The sequence below is a fragment of the Urocampus carinirostris genome, chromosome 7 (assembly GCF_059441175.1).
Source record: "Urocampus carinirostris isolate Australia breed hairy pipefish chromosome 7, RoL_Ucar_1.0, whole genome shotgun sequence".
In the NCBI taxonomy this organism is placed as follows: domain Eukaryota; kingdom Metazoa; phylum Chordata; class Actinopteri; order Syngnathiformes; family Syngnathidae; genus Urocampus; species Urocampus carinirostris.
Window position 1 is genome coordinate 7,565,321 of NC_142355.1, and position 23,384 is coordinate 7,588,704.

Below are 23,384 nucleotides of genomic sequence, written 5' to 3' on the forward strand. Positions count from 1 at the left end.
GTGCAGAAAAGGTCTAATTTATTTGCTATCACGCAACTTCAGCCACTCAAGCTAAATGCCTCAATAGTATACTAAGATTTTCTTTTTTCTTTTAAATGAAGCATGTTGGTAAAAACTGGAAAGAAACAAAAGAAAATCTTTAAATTTGAGGATGGTGTACCTCAACTTCCCAGAGGGCCTTGGAGCTAGTGGCAGAAGTAGCAGACTGCCGCAGTGTGGTCCGAAGGAAGACGTGTTGTTGCTGCTTATAGTCGTCACAGGTAAGAAACTTCTCTTGCTCGGCGTGGAAAAGCCGAACCACATCTCCCTATGAATAAATATACATGCAGACATTTACATGTTATATTGCATTTTTGTTTTAAATAGGATAAGTTTCATTCATGTGGTTTTAAGCGGTGCAGATAATGGATGGACGGATGTTTATTAAGCACTTGAATTTACATTGATTATTTCAATCTATTTTAAAGGTGAGAACAACCAGGAAAAGTATGTGTGTGTCTGTGTGTGGAGTCAAACTTTGGAATAAATTACAAGAGGAGATCAAAAAAATTCCATTTTCAATCAATTTATTTTTGTCGATTGGTTGTTTTAAAAGAAAATCACTAAATATGACATCACTAGAGTTACTCAGTACTTGAGTAATTTTTCACCAAGTACCTTTTTGCTTTTACTCAAGTAAGCATTTATACTGAGTAATATTTGATCTGCAACCTCAGTGGAAATGTTTAAATCTAAGCTTAAAACACTTCTACTCTATAGTATATGAATAACCTATATCCAGGGTTGGGTAGGGTTACTTTAACTGGATTACTTTCAATTACTCCAATACCAAATATGCTAATTAAAGACAAAAGAAACTAAATATGAATAAAATTACTACATTTTGTGCAGGCTTGGGGAGTAACGGAATACATGGAACGGCAAAAATGATGTTGGCAAGCTCATCTCATCTCATTAGCTACACCGCTTATCCTCAGTAGGGTCGCGGGGTTGCTGGAGCCCATCCCAGCAATCATCGGGCAGTGGGAATGGGACACCCTGAACTGGTTGCCAGCCTAATACTGTTCATTTTCAATGCCCAGTCCAGATGAAAAAGCCTGCGGGGCTAAATTTGGCCCAAGGTCTGTAATTTGCCCACCACCTTCCCAATGACGAGCAACACAAACATGACATAGCTCACTCTTTTTAGCCCTACAAATTCAAACTGGTTCCGGGATTCTAACACACAACAGCGATAAAACAAACCCCTTTCAGGACATCTTCCTTGTAGTCACTAAACTTCATGAACAGCGTGACTTTCCAGCTGGTGTTGCAGCTCACGGCATTAACCTGTGACATGGGGAAGACATGAGTGTGCACACCAGCTAAACTTGAAAAGTTGGCATAATAGTAGTCTCACCTCTTTGCAGCCGGGGTTGTCCAACAACTCAATATTACTGGCATGAAGAGGTTGCCCTGCGTTCACCGGCATCAGCACCACCTTGTCTCCGACCACCACCTTTCAAATCAAGTTTAAGACTTTGGTATCACAACAGAAATCCAGATTGAAACATCTGAATTAAGGATAAAGTGTCTCCATGCAAAGAACTGCAAATGGCATCCCATTCTTAGGGGTTGTGCACAAGATGGTGAATCAAAAACATGCGCACTACTCAGTCGGTAGTATGCCGGGATAAATGTACTGCATGGAAAAACTGTCTTCTGAAATCAGTGTGGGAGCATGACAATGGAACGCGTTCCTGTAACGAGATTACTTTTGCCGGTAAAAAGTACTGTAAGGCACAGGTGTCAAACTCACGGCCCGCGGGCCACATCCGGCCCGGCGTACAATCATAACCGGCCCGTGAAATCCTTTTATATACGTCTACTGTAATGGCCCGGGTCTATGTTAAGTCAAATTTATTTATATAGCTCTTAATCACAAAAATGTCTTAAAGGACTGCACAGGATTACAATGACACAATTACCTGATCTTAAACCAACATGCGGTCAAGGAACAACTCAAAACCTCAGCGCACAAGAAAATCTAGCCAGCTCACAAAAATCAGGGCTGGAAATTGCTAATTAAGAAGCGAGTTAAGTCAAAGTTACAGTGCATGAAGGTAAAAATACACGGGTTCCCCTGACGCGGTTTTCTAAATGCGGTATTTTGAAGTCAATGTCGAAGTAGAACGAAGTTGAGTAAAGTGAGTTGAGTTTTTGGAGAACCGGCTTCTTCGGCTCGGCTCACTAAAGAGAACCGGCTCTTTCGGGTCCCAAACGGCTCTTCAGGTTGTTTTTGCTTCTTTAATCCCTCCATGACCAAATATTATGTAAAATTGTGCACAAAATGACTTAAAGGAAGGGGGGGGGGGGGGAATAGAACAAAAATGAAAAAAATACCAAAATGAAAAAGGAGTGAAAAGCTGAGAAAAAGAAGGAAAATTTCAGAAAAAAAGCCAGAAAAAAAGAAAAGAAAGAAATATCTATTTCCCGTTTTTTCATATTTTCATTTTGACAGTTCTCCCCGTGCTTGCGAGGGTTTCTTCCGGGCACTCTGGTTTCCTCCCACATTCCAAAAACATGCATTTCAGGTGAATTGGCCGGTCCAAATTGTCCCTAGGTGTGAATGGGCGAGAGAGTTGTCTGTCCCCGTGTGCCCTGCGATTGCCTGGCAACCAGTTCAGGGTGTCCCCTGCCCACTGCCCGATGATTGTTGGGATGGGCTCCAGTACCCCCGCGACCCTACTGAGGATAAGCGGTGCAGCTAATGAGATGAGATGAGATGAGATGAGACATTTTGACAGGAGATATTTTTATGGAGAGCAACGATATTTAATTCATTTAATGTTTAAGTTTGTTTATTATGGAATAATATTCCTGACTGTTTTAAATGTATGTTTATTTATTTATTTATTTTAAAAAGGAAAGTGTATTCGATAAATATTCATCCTGTTCGGCCCACGACCAAAGCTGTGGTTTGAGTTATGGCCCTCTGTATAATTGAGTTTGACACCCCTGCTGAAAGGCGCCATTGATAACATTTTGTAACACAATTGTCGTTACAACATGGTGCGTTACTCTACTACTTTTGAAAGCGGAATATGAATTACAATCAGGGTTGGGTAGGGTTACTTTAACTGGATTACTTTCAATTACTTTTGGGTTACTCCAATACCAAATATGCTCATAAAAGACAAAAGAAACTAAATATGAATAAAATGACTCAATTTTGTGCATGCTTGGGGAGTAACGGAATACACGGAACGGCAAAAATGATGTTGGCAAGCTGTTTGGATTTATTTTCATTTAGTTTCTGTCGCATTTTATGTTCGTTTTTCCGGAGATCAAAGCTAGGAGAGAAAGCTTACCTCGTGTTGCGAGTCATCATTTTATTCATATTTAGTTTCTTTTGTCTTTTATTAGCATATCTGGTATTGTAGTAATTGTCAGGTTTTCAATGTAAATCTCTTGATTTTCTGTCTCAAGGTAATTAGCTTGTTTTTATATTACTAAATATAAAAACAATGTTTCTCATACAAACACACACATAAAGTAACGTATCAACAATGAGTGTAATTATATCTCTTTTATCAATCTTGTATTCTTTTATTTTGAAGTCGTGTTCTGGCTCTGTACTGAACTGGTTGCCAGCCAATCGCAGGGCACACGGGGACAGACAACTCACTCACTCAGTCACACCTAGGGACAATTTGGACCGGCCAATTCACCTGAAATGCATGTCTTTGGAATGTGGGAGGAAACCGGAGTGCCCGGAGGAAACCCACGCAAGCACAGGGAGAACATACAAACTCCGCACAGTAAGGCCGGGAGCTGGATTTGAACCCATGCAGGAGGTTCCCACGACCTCAGAACTGTGCCGCACACGCGCTAACCACTGCGCCGCCGTGCTGCCCGCTCTACCTAGTATTTTTTTTAATAAATGCACATTTATATTATAGTTCATGTATTATTCCTCACTAGTCAAATAAATACTTTTCTTTTTTTACTACTTTTTTACCTAATGGTTGCTCTAAATAATACACAAAGTCCCTGTAAATGGGCAAAATTATCCATACAGTATGTTCCAATATTTTCTCAGATTTTAAGTAATATTTCTAATTTTACTATACAAATTGAAATCCAATGAAATAAGTAGTAATACCTATTAATGGAAAAATCAATTTCCTGGTTCTAAACCAATCAAATGCAAGCATGGCGAAAGCTTTTGGTTTTGACCAAAAAGCAAGTTTAGTTCAATTTTGGCCCATGGCCAATGATACAAATTTGCAAGCTTCTATTAAAATACTTTGTTATAAGTATGTTGATATTTTCTTTTATAGAAACTGTCTTTATAATTTTAAGATTAATGTCCAAGAGATTCTACCACCTCCTCAAAAAATAAAATGTATAAGTATTGCAATTTTGCTCATTTAAAGGATGGTTTCTTTTGACTACATTTTAACTTATTTTTCATAGTACTACGAACAGTTTTATATGAATTTAAAGTATCACTTCCATAATCCGCCCGCGTAATAAGAATTGATTTTGAGAGGGGATCTTCTGATCCGTAAAAATTGAATATAAAATCATGTGCAACAGTAGCCTGTGTTGAATTTTAATGATCGGACTAATAAATTCACATTGATTTTCGTAAAAGTGAAAAATGGAATGCTAGGCTAGCAGCCAAGCTGTGACAAGATAAATATTGCCTACAAAAAAAAGAAGAAATATTTAGCTCATTGACAGTTTGTAGTTTTTGTTGGATTCAAGTATTTGTTCCGATTTAAGGATATCATGTCTTCTTTTCCCAACAGAATAAGGAAAAAACCTTGAAAGCTTGAAAAGAAAGGAATTCTTGTTCAGGAGGGGGAGGCTAAATTTTCTCACATTTTAAGAAACATTTGGTGCCAAAATTCTAAAACAAAAATGCTTAAAACCATGAAAATGATAACCCATCTAGATGAGACTTCTGCTTATTTTAAGTATGCATATTTTTAATTACCGTACTTTCCGCACTATAAAGGCGCACCTAAAAGCCTTTATTTTTTTCAAAAGCTGACCATGCGCCTTATAATACAGTGCGCCTTATATATGGATCAATATTAAGTCGCAAAGTCTTGCAACTAAGGCAAGCAGCCGCCGACTAGATTTTCCCCCGAAGGCCAAGTAGTCCGCGGTGTATGCCGGGATTTATATACCTGCGTTTCATTTCCTAACCAATGTGTCAATCACCATTTGAATCAGTCACAATTGGCTAAAGTTATTCGGAGGTAAAGGGGGCGGATCCTTTTCATGATTTACAGGCTCGCATAGGCTAAAGGGGCGAAACAAAGCCTGCGATTGGCCGAAAAAGATGAATGTGAATCACACGTTGGGTTGCACTACGGCATAGAGAAAACATTTTTTACTATTCTTTATTCGTAAATATTTGACTCTCCTGGATTTACTACACTCACGGCTGTAAGAAGACCATGGTTACGTATCATTATTGAACGTGATGGCTGCAAGAGAACTTAAGTGAGCTATGCAGCTTTATATTTTCCCGGTATCTTGTTTTAGAACGATCTTGATGTTTCTGTGATGAGTCTATTTTTAAACTCAATTCACCTCAAAGTGTTTATTGTCATATGCCGGTAAAGAACCCCGTATCCCTGCACAATAAAATTCTTACTTTGCTGTCCACACAGTTGCCAGCAAAAAATAAAATGGAAACTAAGAAATGTTTGGCATTTCTTGAATCCCAAGACTTTAACCTTCCGAATGATATTTGCATTTGAGTGATTGGTGACATCGTACAGACACTGTTTCCGTACATGTCTGAGACACGTATTTGCTTCTTTGCAAGCTTTCAGAATGTTAAGGGGGTAATAAGTTTGACTGAACTATCTGACTGTTTTGTCGACGTTCCCATTGTAGCGCCTTATAATCCGGTGCGCCTTATGTATGGAAAATATAGGACCAAAAACTATTTTTGGGGGGTGCGCCCTATTACCCAGTGCGCCTTATAGTGCGGAAAATACGGTACCATAGTTTTCGGACTAAAAAAGGTGCGCCTGAAAACCCTGAATTCGCCAGAAATTTAAAGGTGCGCCTTATAATCTGGTGCGCCTTATATGCCGGAAAATATGTTGGAAAAACTGGATATGCATAGTTACCATTTTTGCATGCGGTAACTGTTCTACCTTTGAGAAACATAACATGGTCTTCAAGTGCCTCATGTGGTTAAAATGTTAATTATTCAAACATGCTTGATACATTTCAACCACTGATGAAAAGGATTCTGATAAAACCAAAATAGTATTTTTTTTGTCTTTATCCAATTTTCAGAGCAAGTTAATTATTTGAGAGCTTTTCATCCAATAGTTTGTATTTTTATTTAAATCATGTATGCTGTTCACCTGTTGGTTGATTATCAGTGCTGCAGTAGCTCAGGAGGTAACGCACTAGTCTTGGGACTGAGAGGTCGCAGGTTAGAATTCCGACTCCTCCGAGTTAAATGTCTAAATGTTCTTGGGCAAGACACTGAACCCCGAATGCCCCTGATAAGGAGGCAGGGGTCTTGCATGGCTGTTTGAGTGTTTGTGTGAATGGGTAAGTGTAAAGCACATTGTAAAGCGCTTTGGGAGGTCTTTAGTGACTTGAAAAGCACTATATAAATGCAGACAATTTCGAATTTACCATTTAATCATATATATATATATATATATATATCAATAATGTTTGGCTCACAATGATTTGTGCCAGTGTGAGGTTACTGTTCTGCCATTGAGAAACATAGTAGTCTTGAAGCGCTCTCTTTTCTTTTAACATATTGTTTGTTGCAAAAAGGAAACAAGAAAAAGGCAGAACTTTGACGGCAGCACAAAGACTATTTTTGGGGTGTGCGACTCATAGTGCAGAAAATACGGAATAATAAACGTTTACTGCAGATGGGTTGAATTCATTGTTATTGATTGATTTCAACTTCTTTATTCCTCCAAATTCCTGAGTTCATTTAACGATCACGAAGGCAATATTTGCTAAGTCCAAACTAGGGCTGCAACAACGAATCGATCAAATTAGACTATTTAAAGTGTTGGCAACGACTAAGATCAACGATTTATGTGACTTTCAGCACATCAATTCAATTCAAATAAGAGGGCATGTAGTACCCCCTTGGTCCGTCAGAGGACGCCATAAGACAGAATTTTGATGCACCATTTTAGAGCCGAATCTAATTTTCATGAAGCACTTTTTGGATACCGAAATTCAACTAAAAATGCTGTATAAAACATTCAATTCGCAATAAGATGTGGACATTATGGTTATCTGACATATTTAAAAAAATATGTATTTATACAGAAGAACCTCGCTACTTCGCGGTTCCACTTTTGCGGGTTCAGAGCTTCGCGGGTCTAAAAAAAAATATACCTTCTCAATAAAAGCATTTATTGACTTGACGCCATTGAGCGTGAGCTTATGTCAACTGAGGACACGGTGTGGACACTCTTATTGTGAAGGGGAGGAGGAGGCCCTGACACAATGCTTAGTCATGGTGAGTTACCGCTTCGCTCATCCCCCTTCCTTCAACTCCTCCCACCTCACCCCCTTTTTATGTGGCGCTCAGTTTAACTGAGAGCGGTTAATACAATCCTACCGAATGCCAGCGATCACTTCGGTTTAATGGTGGGGGGGTATACTGTATACGTTTTTTAAGCATTTTTGAAGGGGCGCCGCTACTTCGCGGATTTTCAGTTTTCGCGGGTGGTCTCGGTCCCCATTAACCGCGATAACCGAGGAATTACTGAATACGATATGCAATTCATTAATTCACCTTACTTAAGTTATTGTAAAGCGATTTTGGGAAATAGATAAAAGAGCAATATAGAAATGCATATTCGATTATAGAAGAAAGCTATTCGGATTGTGCCTAACGCTGTGTATTGTGAAGTCTATATATATATATTTTGTGTATTTCTCTGAACATTCCCATAATATTCACTGTCTATATTTGGGGGCGGCAGTAGCTCAGGAGGTAGAGCGCTCGTCTTGGTATCAAGGGATCCCAGTTCGAATCCCGGCTCGTCCGTGTTACATGTCGAAGTGTCCTTGGGTAAGACACTGAACCCCTAATACCCCCAATAAGCAGGTTAGCGCCTTACATGGCTGCAAGGCCGCTATTGGGAAATGTGGAGCACATTGTAAAGCGCTTTGGGAAGTCATTGACTTGAAAAGCGCTATATAAATGCAGATCATTTCATATATATCTTTTGCTGTTTTAGTCTCATGACTACCCAATGATGTGTCAGTCTAATGTCTACCCAATGATGTGTCAGTCTAAAGTCCACCATACTTGTACTAAATAAAGCCAGCTGCGGAGGGGCTGCGGAGGAGGAGGACGATTGTGGAGCCGAGAACACATCCGCTGTGTTTCTCCCCGATTCTCCCCCGCTGCAGCCGAACGAAAATGTACATCGTCTCTGCCTGAATTTCCTTTTATATCTGATGACCGGCCACACAGGGTTTACCCACAATTTGGTCCCCACAGTATGAAGAACATACAAACTGTTTACAAAATCTAACATGATCAAATGTGAAGATGTAATGAAACTGAAATCCTATTAATATAAAAAGCAAGTAAGCAACAAACATTCATTGTTGCGCTACCGAGCACTCATCTCAGGGGAATCCACAACTTCAAGGGCCAATATTCTTGCACAACATTGAAAAGCCATTGTGCCGCCCAAAAAGCTGTTCATTCATGGATCAATTCAGATGACATTGATAATGTTTTTTTACATCAGTTTAAAAAAAAAAATCATAGAATTAACAAGTTTTGGATAAATATACTAGAGAAGATGAATATAACAAAATGTCTTTGGAGGGGCACTTTATTTTAAAAAGAAGTATCTTACCTATTTGCAGGTGTATGGCATACATTTGTATGTATTTTTTTGTTCATAGTACTGTTGTTTGAAAAAAAAAAAAACAACACTTTTTTATTGATTTATATTACAGAATATTCTGTAGTTTAGTGCTCCATTTTTCTATCCGTCCAAAACGTCAAGATTTAAATAAAGAGAACATTTTAAAAAGTGTTTGTTTATTAAATCCAATTCATGGATAAATCGAAAAAAATAAAATAAAAATAAAAACTCGACCGATTCCTCGATTATTAAATGAATCGTTATTTGCAGCCCTAGTCTAAACCCTCATAAAAGCACTAGAACCTGTTGGGTACAGTTTTCCCTTCCCCTTAATTTTTTTATTCAAGAAGCTACAAGAATATGCCCCATTGTCATTCTTAATTTCAAGAGCGAAGGTGTAAAATGTTTAACACTGTAAAACAAGGGGTGGGCAAAATACGTCCCACGGGCCACATGTGATCCACCAGGCTTCTGAATCCGGCCCACCCAAATATATTAATAATGTGTATGAAACGGTAAAAAAAAAAATACTAGTACTAAAATGTCATGATTTGATGCCATTCTTGTCCCTAGTGTCCCTGACATTTATCCTTACATTATAAAAAATAATAAAGTATTTGTTTTATCTATTAAGATATTTAATTTAGGGCAGCACGGCGGCGCAGTGGTTAGCGCGTGTGCGGCACAGTTCTAAGGTCTTGGGAACCTCCTGTGTGGGTTCAAATCCAGCTACCGGACTTACTGTGCAGAGTTTGTATGTTCTCCCCGTGCTTGCGTGGGTTTCCTCCGGACTCTCCGGTTTCCTCCCACATTCCAAAGACATGCATTTCAGGTGAATTGGTAGGTCCAAATTGTCCCTAGGTGTGAATGAGCGAGCGAGTTGTCTGTCCCTGTGTGCCCTGCGATTGGCTGGCAACCAGTTTAGGGTGTCCCCTGCCCACTGCCCGATGATTGCTGGAATAGGCTCCAGCACCCCCGCGACCCTACTGAGGATAAGCGGTGCAGCTGATGAGATGAGATGAGATATTTAATTTAAAAAAAAAAAAAAAATTCTGAGCGACTCGTATAAAATTTTTGAGTTTTTTAGGGAGCATTACCAAATCTAGTGCATTAAATAAGGGACATAAGACTTTGCATTAATTCGGGGTGTTTCTAAAACCATTTGAAGAAATGGTCTATTTGGGGACAAAGAAAAAATAAGTATTAAATGTATTAAATGTAGATGTCTGCATGTTTATTTATTCAAGAATTAAGAATGTTTCTGCTTTTGTTTGCATTTTTTGTTGTTTGTTATTTGTTTCATGAATGGAAAGTTCACAATGGAAAAAAATGCTTTAAAATTGAAATTTATCCTTTTAAAATAGCAGCGGTGATATGAGAAATCTTTTCCTCGTCTATTGCCAAGGTGTCAGTTTTGAGGTTGTGTCAATAGATTTAAAAAAAAACTACAATCAATTATTATTTTCCTTTTGCCAAATTATTTTAAACCCAAAATCTCAAAAAGTTGACCCACCGCGGCTCTAAAAGGATATGTTGGGGGCTTAACACATTTACTTTTCTACCATCTTTTATCAATATTCTATTGTTTTAACCATTTACTGAAAAAATCCTTACTATGTACTGTACTTGTTATTTTAATATGAACAAGTTCGTGTCCATTACCCTGTCCAGAGTCACGGTGGGATGCAGCCAATCAAAGCTCCAGTCAGTGCATAAGATAGTTTTAACAAAAACAAATAAATGAATAAATCCGGGTGTGCTTAAATTTAAGAATCATTCCATTTTGAGGCGTTTTTTCCATTTTTTTATAAACCACTTCCAATGCTGTACTGGAGTATTGATAACAAAGTGAAGCATACCGTGACTAGTGGTAACTAACGTAAATTCCGGACTATGAGCCGCTACTTTTTTCCCCAAACGTTCAACCCTGCGGCTTATTCAGTGATGCGGCCAATTTATGTCATTTTTCTAACGGCCGCCAGCAGCGCTCAAGTACAAAAGGTAAGATTTAGGCCGGTGGAATATATGCACCGAGGAAGACTGCAACTTCTTGGATTGTGCATAAATTAAATTAGCGTAAACATACCCTCATCATGCAAAATGCAAAAAGAAAGGCACATGATGCAGCTTTCAAGCTAAAAGCAATCGAGCAGACGGAGAGGAGGGCACAGAATCAGGAGTGGATGAGAGTTCCAGCAACAGTGACAGCGCGAGTGAGGCTGCGGGAGAGTGGGATGACGTCTATATGACAAAGTTTCTTTCCGACACTGAGGAAGACGACTTTAATGGCTTCAGTTCTAAGGAGGAAGATGAGGACGGTTCACCGTGATTTTTACAAGTACGGTATGTTTTTTTTACCAGACCCGTTTACTGTCTTGCTAGCGTGTTGCTACCATTAACTGCCCTGTCACAGTTTGGGATGAAAGTTATATTATTATTATTAAAGCTTTGAAAACTCTCTCGGTGTACCGTCTTTCTTTGTAAATATGTGTAACCCATGTATAATATGTATTTGCAACTGTATATTTTTGTAATGTATTTATTTTATAGACTTATTCTGATATGATTTGCACAGGCGAATGAAAAAGAAGGGGCGGAACAAACGGGGGGTGACGGGAAGTGGCGTAAAGGTGAGACCTTTTTGTGGACGCGGCGGACAATAATGGATATATATTTTTCCACCCTAACCTTTGGAAAGATACACTTTTTTCGGGACCCGGACTCTGCAGGTCTGCATCAAACCGTTTATCATTTTCAGTTCATTTTGCCGGCTGTGATTTTTGGACTGTGTACTTTAATGAAGGACATTCAGTGTTCAATTGCCGGACTTAAAAGTCAGGTTTGGGTTAATTCTGTGTTTGTGTTACATTTTTTTTTAATGTGGGCGCATGCGGCTTATATACAGGTGCGGCTTGTGTAAGTACAAAATCGGTTTTCCTCTTAAAATGTGATTGGTGCGGCTTATAATCGGGTGCGCTCTATAAGCCGGAATTTACGGTAGGTCTAAACATGCTAACTAATCCGAGCCACTAATGCACAAGGGTCATGCACAATCAAAAAGCAATACCTTTAACCATAGGATGCTAAAGTCAGAGAAGAGGAACAAAATCAGAAAAGTTACTGTAATCGGGCAAATCATCCAGAAGATTGCAAGATTTCTATTTTGAGGAATCTCTAGTGTCTGCAGAAAGCAATCCTGCAATCAAAGGGTCACCTACATTGTCCCCTTCGCTGCGCAGCTTCCAGAAGGGCTGAATGTAGAACCAGGAGCCCTCGTTCCCAGCTGGATCGAGTGAAACACGCATGGCATTTTTTTCCAGCAAAGCGGGGAGACGCTTGTTCACTGTCAGGTACTTGTTACTCTTGATGTGCAGGATCTGAAAGACACGAGTCAGTGACCATAATAGATTTACTTCCACGGAAAAACAGTTAAAGGACAACCTGCCTCTGTAATTCAAACCGATTGAAATACAAAATGGTTGGAGACTTTCTGCAACTATGAAACCATTGACCTACAGATGTAATCTAACATTACTAATAGACAACTTTCTGAATCAAATGAAAATAGCAAAAGCTATACCAATATACAAAAATGGAAACAAGCACATTTTTACAAATCATACACCGGTATCTCTGCTTCCTCAGTTCTCTAAAATATTAGAGAAACTTAACAATAACAGACTATAACAATTTGTCGAGAAACATAAATTGATTAATGAAAGTCAATATGGTTTTAGGGGCAGCACGGCGGCGCAGTGGTTAGCGCATGTGCCGAACAGTTCATGTCCTGGGAACCTCCTGCGTGGGTTCAAATCCAGCTCCAGACTTCCTGTGCGGAGTTTGTATGTTCTCCCCGTGCTTGCGTGGGTTTCCTCCGGGCACTCCGGTTTCCCTCCATTCCAAAAACATGCATTTCAGGTGAATTGGCCGGTCCAAATTGTCCCTAGGTGTGACTGAGCGAGTGAGTTGTCTGTCCCCGTGTGCCCTGCGATTGCCTGGCAACCAGTTCAAGGTGTCCCCTGCCCCCTGCCCGATGATTGCTGGGATGGGCTCCAGCACCCCCGCGACCCTACTGAGGATAAGCGGTGCAGCTAATGAGATGAGATGAGAAGATTAATGAAAGTCAATATGGTTTTAGAGCCTACAGTTAAGCAACAATGGCTATTATTGATGCAGTAGAAGAAATCACCCATAGCATAGAAAAAAAGAGATACGCAGTCGGGGTATTTATTGACTTAAAGCATTTGATACCAATAATCATAATATATTATCAAAAAAACTGGAAAGATATGGCATCAGAGGCGTGGCCTTACAATGGATTCAAAGTTATTTGACGGGGAGGAAGCAATATGTAAAAATGGGAGAGTTGTCATCTGAATACTTGGACATCTGTTGTGGAGTACCACAGGGTTCTATCCTGGGCCCCAAGTTATTTAATGTATATATTAACGATATTTTTAATGTTTCAAAACTATTGAAAATAGTAATATTTGCAGACGACACCAAATTAAAATCCATCCATACTTTTAAGTTACCGTATTTTCCGCACTATAAGGCGCACATAAAATCTGATTTTTTTTTTTTAAAAGCTGACTATGCGCCTTATAATCCGGAGCGCCTTATATATGGATCAATATTGAATTGCAAGGTCTCGCAACTAAGAGAAGCAGCCACCGACTCCATTGTTCGCGTAGAAGAAGGATTGCGCTGTGCATACTAGGAAATATTAAACAACGATTCTCTTTTATTTGTGCGTTTGTATAAAGACCCTGAAATGGCTCCTATTAAGAGACACGCTTACAACGCAGAGTTTAAACTCAAGGCGATCAGTCACGCAGTAAAACACGGAAATAGAGCAGCAGCAAGAGAGTTTAACATTAATGAATCGATGTTGCAGAAGTGGAAGAAGCATGAGGATGAGCTGTATACGTTTTACATTTTACAGTTATTATGTTATTGCTTTATTGTTATCGTTTTGCACTTGTTATTGTTTTTGCACATTACGAGTGTCACTATATTGCAATTGCACTAAGGTTTTTTTGCGTGTTGACTAAATGGAGGAAAAGTAAAATGTTATGCCTTGCTGTTGTTCAAAGATGTTAAAGATGGGTCACGAAAATGCTTTACCTCAGAGAAAATAATAAAACAGCTGTTTATTCATTTTGGGAGTGAATGGAGTTGTGGAAAGCTTGTTTGTTATCTATTAATAAAGTTTGACTGACCTATCTGACTGTTTTGTTGACATTCCCTTTAGCGCGGCACCATCTAACGGTTGCATAACGTAACTACATCCTCTACTGTAGCCAAGTCAAGTCAAGTCACATTTATTTATATAGCCCTTAATCACAAAAATGTCTCGAAGGACTGCACAGGATTACAATTACAAAATTGCACAATTACCTGATCTTAAACCAGCATGCACTTATAGCGCCTTATAATGCGGTGCGCCTTATGTATGGAAAAAGTTTTAAAATATATCATTCATTGAAGGTGCGCCTTATAACACGGTGCGCCTTATAGTGCGGAAAATACAGTAATTCATTCACGATTAATGCAGGTTACCAAATCATTTGTCTTTTATTAGCATATTTGGTATTGGAGTAATCCAAAAGTAATTGAAAGTAATCCAGTTAAAGTAACAATACCCAACCCTGGAAATACCAGACCGACACAAAACACTCGCGCAAAGAACGTCGGTACCTGCACAACGTTACTGTATTTAACAACTTCTCCAAGGAGCTTCTTATTTTCGGATTCATTCTGCTTCTGTTCAAGCTCTGCTGCATGCTGGGAAGCAAAACCAATTTGTTAGAAGAGATGCATAAACAATATATCATTGCATGATCACGGAGACGGTGTCAATTTGAACCTGTAACTTCTTAAATAGGTCAGCCTGGGTGTTGTTGTTCCCTTGTTTTCCCTGTTTTGCCTTCCAAAATTGTTTCTGGGCAGAGTACCTGTTCATAGGACACACCTTGAAGAGACAATCTGTAAAGAAGACCAACAAAGAAGTCAGGCATGCTGGAATTACCTCCATTGGATAGACTCTTGCTATGACAAACTTATACTCATGGTTGGGTAGGGTTACTTTAACTTGATTACCGTATTTTCCGCACTATAAGGCGCACCTAAAAGCCTTTATTTTTTTCAAAATCTGACCATGCGCCTTATAACACAGTGCGCCTTATATATGGATCAATATTAAGTCGCAAAGTCTTGCAACTAATGCAGCAGCCGCCGACTGGATTTTCCGCCAAAATAGTCCGCGGTGTATGCTGGGATTTATTTACCGGCGTTTCAATGGCTAACCAATGTGTCAATCATCATTTGAATCGATCACTATTGGCTAAAGTTATTCGGAGGTCAAGGAGCGGATCCTTTTTATCATTTACAGGCTGGCATAGGCTAAAGCGGCAAAACAAAGCCTGCAATTGGCCGAAAAAGATGAATGTGAATAGCAGGTTCACATTTGACGGTTGACGGCATAGAGAAAACAGTATTTTACTATTCTGTACTGTATTTGTAAATATTTTTCTCTCCTGGATTTACAACACTCACAGATATAAGAGGACCATGGTTGCACATTAATAATGAACACAACGACTTCGGTGAGCTACTCCGGCTATATATTTTCCCTGTATCTTGTTTCAGACTGAAAAAGCGAAAAAGAAAATAGAAACTAAGGAATGGTTGGCATTTCTTGAAGCCCAGGACTTTAACCTTCCGAATGATATTTGGAACGATGCATTTGAGTGACATCGTACGGACACCGCATCCGCACGTGTCTACGACACGTATTTGCTTCTTTGCAAGCTTTCGGAATGTTAAGAGGGTAATAAGTTGGACTGAACTATCTGACTGTTTTGTCCACGTTCCCATTGTAGCGCCTTATAATCCGGTGCGTCTTATGTATGTCAAATATAGGACCAAAAACTATTTTTTTTGGGTGCGCCCTATAACCCGGTGCGCCTTATAGTGCGGAAAATACGGTACTTTCAATTACTTTTGGATGACTCCAATACCAAATATGCTAATAAAAGACAAAAGAAACTAAATATGAATAAAATGACTACATTTTGTGCAGGCTTGGGGAGTAACGGAATACATGGAACGGCAAAAATGATGTTGGCAAGCTGTTTGGATTTATTTTAATTTTGTTTCTGTCGCATTTTATGTTAGTTTTGCCGCAGATCAAAAAGATCAAAGCCAGGAGAGAAAGCTTACCCCGTGTTGTGAGTCATCATTTTATTCATATTTAGTTTCTTTTGTCTTTTATTAGCATATTCGGTATTGGAGTCATCCAAAAGTAATTGAAAGTAATCCAGTTAAAGTAACCCTACCCAACCCTGCTTATACTTCACTTGAAGGTTGTGTTTATAGACCAAGCAGAGGGAGTTAACTCATTCAATGCCAGCTGTTTCCTTTAAATAGAGAGAACCGGTACCAGGCATTTTTTTTCCATTTTGAGTCATTTTTGAGGCCTACAGAAAATGTTGTTCTTTACCTACATAGGCATAGGACTTCAACCCTCATCTTCCATTTAAAAATTTTGTATGTTCCTTGTACCACTATTTAGCAAACAACCATTAAATATTGCTAGGTTTCATGAAAATACTCGTTTCCAAGAAAACGGTTCTTTGTGAAAGGATGCTTTTAAAGCAGAACTTTCATTTGGTGTTTTTTGCACTTGTGTTACCTCCAAGATCTAAACAATGCTTTCCATGATTACAAATCACTATTTTATTACAAGAACATTGAACTTATGCATGAATTTTGCAAGCTCATTTTAGCGTCTGATGTTCCTGGTGACCTGATCGCATGATTTCAGTCACAATGGCGATCGAGTGTCTGTCGACGTGCACGAAATGTCATGAATCTCAGCCCCGACGACGACGAAGGGACTCTGTCATCCTTTTTGTCCTTGTCCATACAGTTTATTCACTTTTCTCACAGCACTGCTTCACTACGCCTGCCCCGGGACCACCCACATCTTCTCAATCGCTGGATAGAGGAGACGAGACTAGGAACTGGTGGCTCCCTCGATGTGTGGAGCAGGGTTGGGTAGGGTTACTTTAACTTGATTACTTTCAATTACTTTTGGATTACTCCAATACCAAATATGCTAATAAAAGACAAAATAAACTAAATAGGAATAAAATTACTAAATTTTGAGCAGGCTTGAGGAGTAACGGAATATATGGAATGGCAAAAATGATGTTGGCAAACTGTTTGGATTTATTTTCATTTTGTGTTAGTTTTGCCGGAGATAAAAGAGATCAAAGCCAGGAGAGAAAGCTTACCACGTGTTGTGAGTCATCATTGTATTCATATTTAGTTTCTTTTGTCTTTTATTAGCATATTTGGTATTGGAGTCATCCAAAAGTAATTGAAAGTAATCCAGTTAAAGTAACCCTACCCAACCCTGGTGTGGCGATTTGATCAAAGCCACTCCTGCAATCTAACAGTATTTCTTTCATACTGAAATCATCTCCAGAGGCTTGATACTTATCAATGAGCTGCGTCAGACCCTTTCCAATCTTTCTTTTTTTTAAATAAAACAAACTAAAAACATTTTTACATTTTGGCACTCGGGGACAATACTTCGAAAACATATTCATACAGTGTGGCACTGAAGGAGTTAAACACCACTAACACAAATATGGCACCCCAGGGCAGTTTTTCGCACGTAACATACCTCTGAACTTTTTGGGAGGATTTGCCAAGTCTCCTTCATCGGGCTGGACTACACATCTGTCATCGACAAGACTGCAGAAAAGAGAAAAACAATGCAAACAAATGATTTTAGATTTGATGGTGATAGTGTCCTTATGAAGATGATTTTGTACACTACACACGACACAATATGCTTAAATCCACGTATTTTTGCTCTTTGCTATCAAGTGCACAACTGTTGCTCTACTTGGTCACTGAAGACTAAGTCAGGAGTGTCAAAACAAATGTTTACCGAGATCCAAATCAGTGTAATGCTTGTCCTGATGTAACTTGTGAATTAACTAAATGTAATTGGTGTGCAAAATACCACTACTTCGTGTAAAGTAACTACCCAGAGCTTTTCCGCGCACAAGAAAATCTAGCCAGCTCACAAAAATCAGGGCTCGAAATTGCTAATTAAGAAGCGACTTAAGTCAAAGTTACAGTGCATGAAGGTAAAAATACACGGGTTCCCCTGACGCTGTGTTCTAAATGCGATATTTTGAAGTCAAGTTCGAGGTAGATTTAAGTAGAGTAAAGTCAGTAGAGTTTTTTGAGAACCGGCTTCTTCGGCTCGGCTCACTAAAAGGAACCGGCTCTTTCGGGTCCTAAACGGCTCTTCAGGTTGTTTTTGCTTCTTTCATCCCTATATGACCAAATATTATGTAAAATTATGCACAAAATGACTTAAAGGAAGGCGGAATAGAACAAAAAAGAAAAAATACCAAAATGAAAAAGTAGCAAAAAGCTGAGGAAAAAAAAGAAACAAAAGGGAAAAAAAGTAAAAAGACAACAAAAAGAAAAAAGTAACAGCTAGCAAAAAATAAACACAATGAGATTTTTGTAAAGGAATAAAAAAAAACAGAAAAATGTAATTAAGTACAGTGTTGTATCGTGCAACCGACTATATAAGCCCCCAAAAATGTTAGTGTTATGCGACAACAGATACCAGGAAAAAAAAAAGAAATGGAAATCTTGTGAAAGAATTGTTGTAAAAACAGATGACGTTTGTAGGCCGTACAACCTTTGCAATAATACATTATTCAATTCATTCAAAAGTAAACCATTTTTTTGCATTGCTGGAAAATGTAACTTGATGTCAAGTTTTTGATAATGATGTAGTTGCCACACTTGGGATTATGGTTGCTCACTGTTGTTTCAAGCGTTGCTCACCGACTTTGTGTGAACGCTCAGACCCGTGGAAAATTACAGGGAACATTGGTCACAAAAATTACAATTGCATTGAAAAAAATGTCAATACACATGTTATGAATTAAATACAATGACAGCTCGACTGTACTCCTAAACGAGGAATGAAAAATTTAAGATAGAAGATGTCTTTGGAGCAAAAAAAATTGCCAGACATACAGGCATGATTAAGGGCTATATAAAAAATAAATAAATGTGACTATAGAGAAAATCTAAGTAGTGAGAACTTCCAGACATTACCACTAGAAACTGGGGCTTTAAGTCTTTCTATTGTCATCTTATTTATCTAATTATTGAATTTTTGTGTTCAACCATTATTTTAACGCGTTTTGGTGATCAGGAAGATGTGTTTTGGAGCCAATTAGGGTTAACTTGTATGCTTTTGGGAAGCCAAGAATGAATTAATTGGCTTTTACTTATTTCATAACAGCAAAATTTGCCAGAGATATGTCCAATTCTAGATAAGAGCACAATCTGGGAACAAAATAATCTCATATGTAGAGGTATAACTGTTTATCAAAACAACATCTTTTGGACATTTCTAGAATAATTAATTTCTCAATTCAATCATTGGCATCATTATGAAATATTGGCATCTGGTGGCAATCAGCCATCACTTCGGGGATATCGTAGTTGACAGGCATTGTGGGAAATGTAGTTTTTAGTCAAAGCACCCTTTTTGGCTGGACAGATTTGGCCCATGGGTCAGGAATATGACACATGTGATTTAAGTATCACATGAGTAAACTCTGCAGTTTTAATTAAAAAAACTAAACAATGTTTTTTACAATTCCAACAATTTACTCTCACACTGAACGATTGTCTCAGTAAAACCAAATCTTGTTCTGTTGGCAGATAATTTTGCTAATTTGCTAATTATTTTTTCTTATTTCAAAAAATGTTTTTTTTTTCTTCCTTAAAACAGTTTTTGTCAACAAAATCTTTCACAGGAAATTGTCCGAAAGTGCATTTTGGTTTTAGCCGTACCAGAACCTAAAAATGCTTCAGATTTGAACCTGTAACTTCAGATTCCACCCAGGGTGTTAGTGGAGAGTTTCTGCTCAATGGAAATTTTTATTTTTCATTTCGTACACGAGAAGGAACACCACCATAACTGGAGCTCTGCCAAGCTTTTGCCACGAGGACAGTTTTTTTCCAAACGTGTCCTTCTGCTTTCATGTTTGTGTTAGTCGCTAGCCGGACATTGGTTAATGTTTACATGCTAACACACAGATCTAAGTACCATTCAGCAGTTTTAATTCATAAATACCTACTCTGTGAAATTTAATGCCTTCATACTTGGAGTCAATTGGCTGGCATTAAGCCATGTGCGAGAAGAATTGTACTTAGTATTAATATTATTTAACCATGGTCAATGTTTGAGGGCAACTCGTTTACTGCATTAGACTGCACTGACTACCGCATCATCATCGTCATCATCAGTTCCATCATTCTACAGTTTTGTCCCTCTTCATTGTTCCATCCATTTAAATCTAAAATGCCCCAAAAATATAGACGGATTAGTTTGTAGCTGCTCTATTGAACATTTATATTTTAACTTAGACAAGAAAGTTTGATCACATTGCCCCGATTTTAGCTAACTTACGTTGGCTCCAGGTTACGATGTAATTTTAAGGTTCTGTTGGTAGTATACAAAATCATGCATGGACTTGGTCCCTCATATCTTTCAGATATAATATCCCCCTATGTTCCGGTCCAGAGCCTTTGCTCTGAAAATGCTGGTCTACTAGTGATCCCAAGAGCCAAGAAGAGATCCACAGGTTCGAGAGCGTTCTCTTTTCGGGCCCCGGTGCTGTGGAATGCTCTTCCCCCTGAGATTTGATCCGCAAGCTCAGTGGAAATGTTTAAATCTAAGCTTAAAACACACTTTTATTCGATAGCATATGAATAACCTATATTTTGTGTTAACAATATCTATGTATTATTTGCCCTCATGTAGGTTTTAGATCAGGGGTTGGTGTCATAATACTCTGTGGTTTGCAATAATCTGTGGTCTGTGCAGCCCTTTGAGACTCTTTGTGATTAAGGGCGTCACAAATAAACATGACTTTACTTCATTATAACCAGTCACTTTATTCAAAGAACTAAAGCATAATGAACTCTCTTGTACTATTTGCGTTATAAAATGTTTAGCAGTTTTACTGAATCTGTTGCATTTAGTTGTTTAATAGCATTTGGAAAAAAAACTCTTAAATGCCTTTTTGTGAGAATTTAATAAAATTATTTAAAATTAGCAGCTGGTAATATCACGGACTTTTTAACAGCCTGGGTTGCAGTAGCACCACTTCCTGTGGTGTGTCTTGGGCAAGTACAGCCTGGCGGCGACCATCCTTCTCCAGGCAGAACTAGTACTATACCAAATCCGTCAATTATGAGTTTATATTCTGCCTTAAAAAGCTAATCAGTTCTAAAAAAAGTTCTATTTTTTTATTGTATATATATATATATATATGTATATATAAATTTCATTTTTGGTGTAACTTATTTTGGTAATGCTGTTCGTCTTTCGGCACAAAATTACTTTATTTTAACCCCAAATTTTCATTTCGGTAAGTCCCTATTTTTAATGAAAATAAAAAAATTGCTATTTCTAACTGAACTCTTAAGTGTGGAGTGACAAGTGTAAAAAAAAATATATATATATAGTAAAACAAAAACAAAAAAAGACTATTAAAAATAGTAACCAATATGAGCAAATGATGTGCAAACAGAACCACATACTTGGACTTTAAACGTTTTAATCTTTTTATTGTAGTTATTTTCCTCTATTTCTTTATCTTTATTCCAATGCAGTTACTGCCATGTTAATTAGTCCACGAAAACAATGATAAATTAAATGTGATTGAACGGAAAATAAGATAACATAATATACATATTTGTGTGTTGGATGAATTCAGATAGTTGTTATCCAAATCAAGCAGCAAAATGCACCTATTTTTCAGTCTCTCAGCCAACATTTCAGCAATTTATGAAATGAATATTCCTTCAAAGGATTAATACAATTTGTCTCAATGCACATTCAATGGGCCATTATCCTGTACGGCATTGTTTATGATGTAGCACCTCCTGTCAAAAGTGTCATTATGGACAGAAAATTTTACATTTTTAACAATAACAGAACTGAAATTCAGAGGGAAAAGGTGAGTCCTTACTCGTTACCGGTTCCCTGAGAAACTGTGATTTCATTTCTAGTCGAGTGGCAACTGTCAGGTCAGCATACATAACAAAAACAAATGTATATACTGTATATGCAGTACATATACATGCGCACGAACAGTCATTAAAAAAACTCACCGTTTATCTTTGGGGAAAAAATTAAAAATCATTGCACTTTATACGTCAGTTAGGGGAGGGCTATTTGATCCTACATTTTTATCAAAAGTGGCAAAATTAGATGCAACAGTGGCAACAATGCCAAATTGAAGAATAGCCTCTGCTAACTGAAGTCACTTATCGAATCAACACACTTGACTGTGATGGTCATTAAATTTCGAAACTGAGTACAGGGGTTTTCCCAGTTCAATTGCAATTTGCCACAATAGTATATGAGAGGTTGTTTGAGAATTATATCATACTTGCTCATAGATTTAACATCATGCTCTCACACACTCTTATAAAGACTCAGTCATACCCATGGACAAACAATACTATACTCTCTAACACACACTACTATGCAGTCACAGTCATACTGCAATACTCTCAAACACATACAACCATAGTCTCTCTCACACACCACTATACTCTTGCGCACAGTACTATACTGTCTCACACAAACTAGTGATTGGCTTACCCACAGAACAGTGTGCATAGCCATGGTTACCAAAAGTACCCAAAGTAAAACAACACAGAATTGAGGTGATCATTACACTAAGTGTGAAAAAACCTTTAGTAAAAGACATTTTAATGGTGTGTGAGAAAGCATAGTAGTGTTTGCAATGGAGTAGAACCATGTGTGTGTTAGAGTCTATATTAGTGTGTGGGAGTACAGTGGTGTGTGTAAAAGTCTATCGGTGTGTGTTGGTGTACAGTAGTATAAGTGTGAAAGCATAGTACTGTGTGTATGAGACTAATAGTAAAGTAGTATGAATGAGAAAGTATTGTTTTTGCATCGCTAGGACTGTATGAGAGTATAGTTGTGCATGTGTGAGAGGAATGAAATGAAATGATCTGAATTTATATAGCGCTTTTCAAGTCAATGACTTCCCAAAGCGCTTTACAATGTGCTCCACATTTCCCAATAGCGGCCTTGCAGCCATGTAAGGCGCTAACCTGCTTATTTGGGGTATTAAGGGTTCAGTGTATTACCCAAGGACACTTGGACATGTAACACGGACGAGCCGGGATTGATCCCAAGACGAGCGCTCTACCTTCTGAGCTACTGCCGCCCCTTAGGGTTAACCACTAAAACGCCTGCCTTGTGTAAGGGCAATGTGTGATATACATATATAAATTATAGGCTAATTTTGAAAGAGTTGATCATATATTTTGATCATATCATTTTCAAGACACCTATCATAGCAATGATTTCTCAAGCCAGTTAAAAATCACATTTCT

The 23,384-nt window shown here is 38.2% G+C and overlaps 1 protein-coding gene across 3 annotated transcripts in view; it reads right to left on the reverse strand.

Moving 5' to 3' along the window:
* itpr2 (inositol 1,4,5-trisphosphate receptor, type 2) overlaps positions 1-23,384 on the reverse strand; it is a 167,134-nt gene that overhangs the window by 130,579 nt on the left and 13,171 nt on the right. For all 3 annotated transcript variants that reach the window (XM_088339631.1, XM_088339630.1, XM_088339629.1), the window contains exons 2-8: positions 17,584-17,654; positions 14,758-14,876; positions 14,589-14,675; positions 12,107-12,265; positions 1,400-1,498; positions 1,246-1,329; positions 161-307 (exon numbers count right to left, since the gene is read on the reverse strand). In XM_088339631.1, the coding sequence (XP_088195757.1) occupies positions 161-307; positions 1,246-1,329; positions 1,400-1,498; positions 12,107-12,265; positions 14,589-14,675; positions 14,758-14,876; positions 17,584-17,654 (766 nt within the window). The remainder of the gene's footprint in view (positions 1-160; positions 308-1,245; positions 1,330-1,399; positions 1,499-12,106; positions 12,266-14,588; positions 14,676-14,757; positions 14,877-17,583; positions 17,655-23,384) is intronic.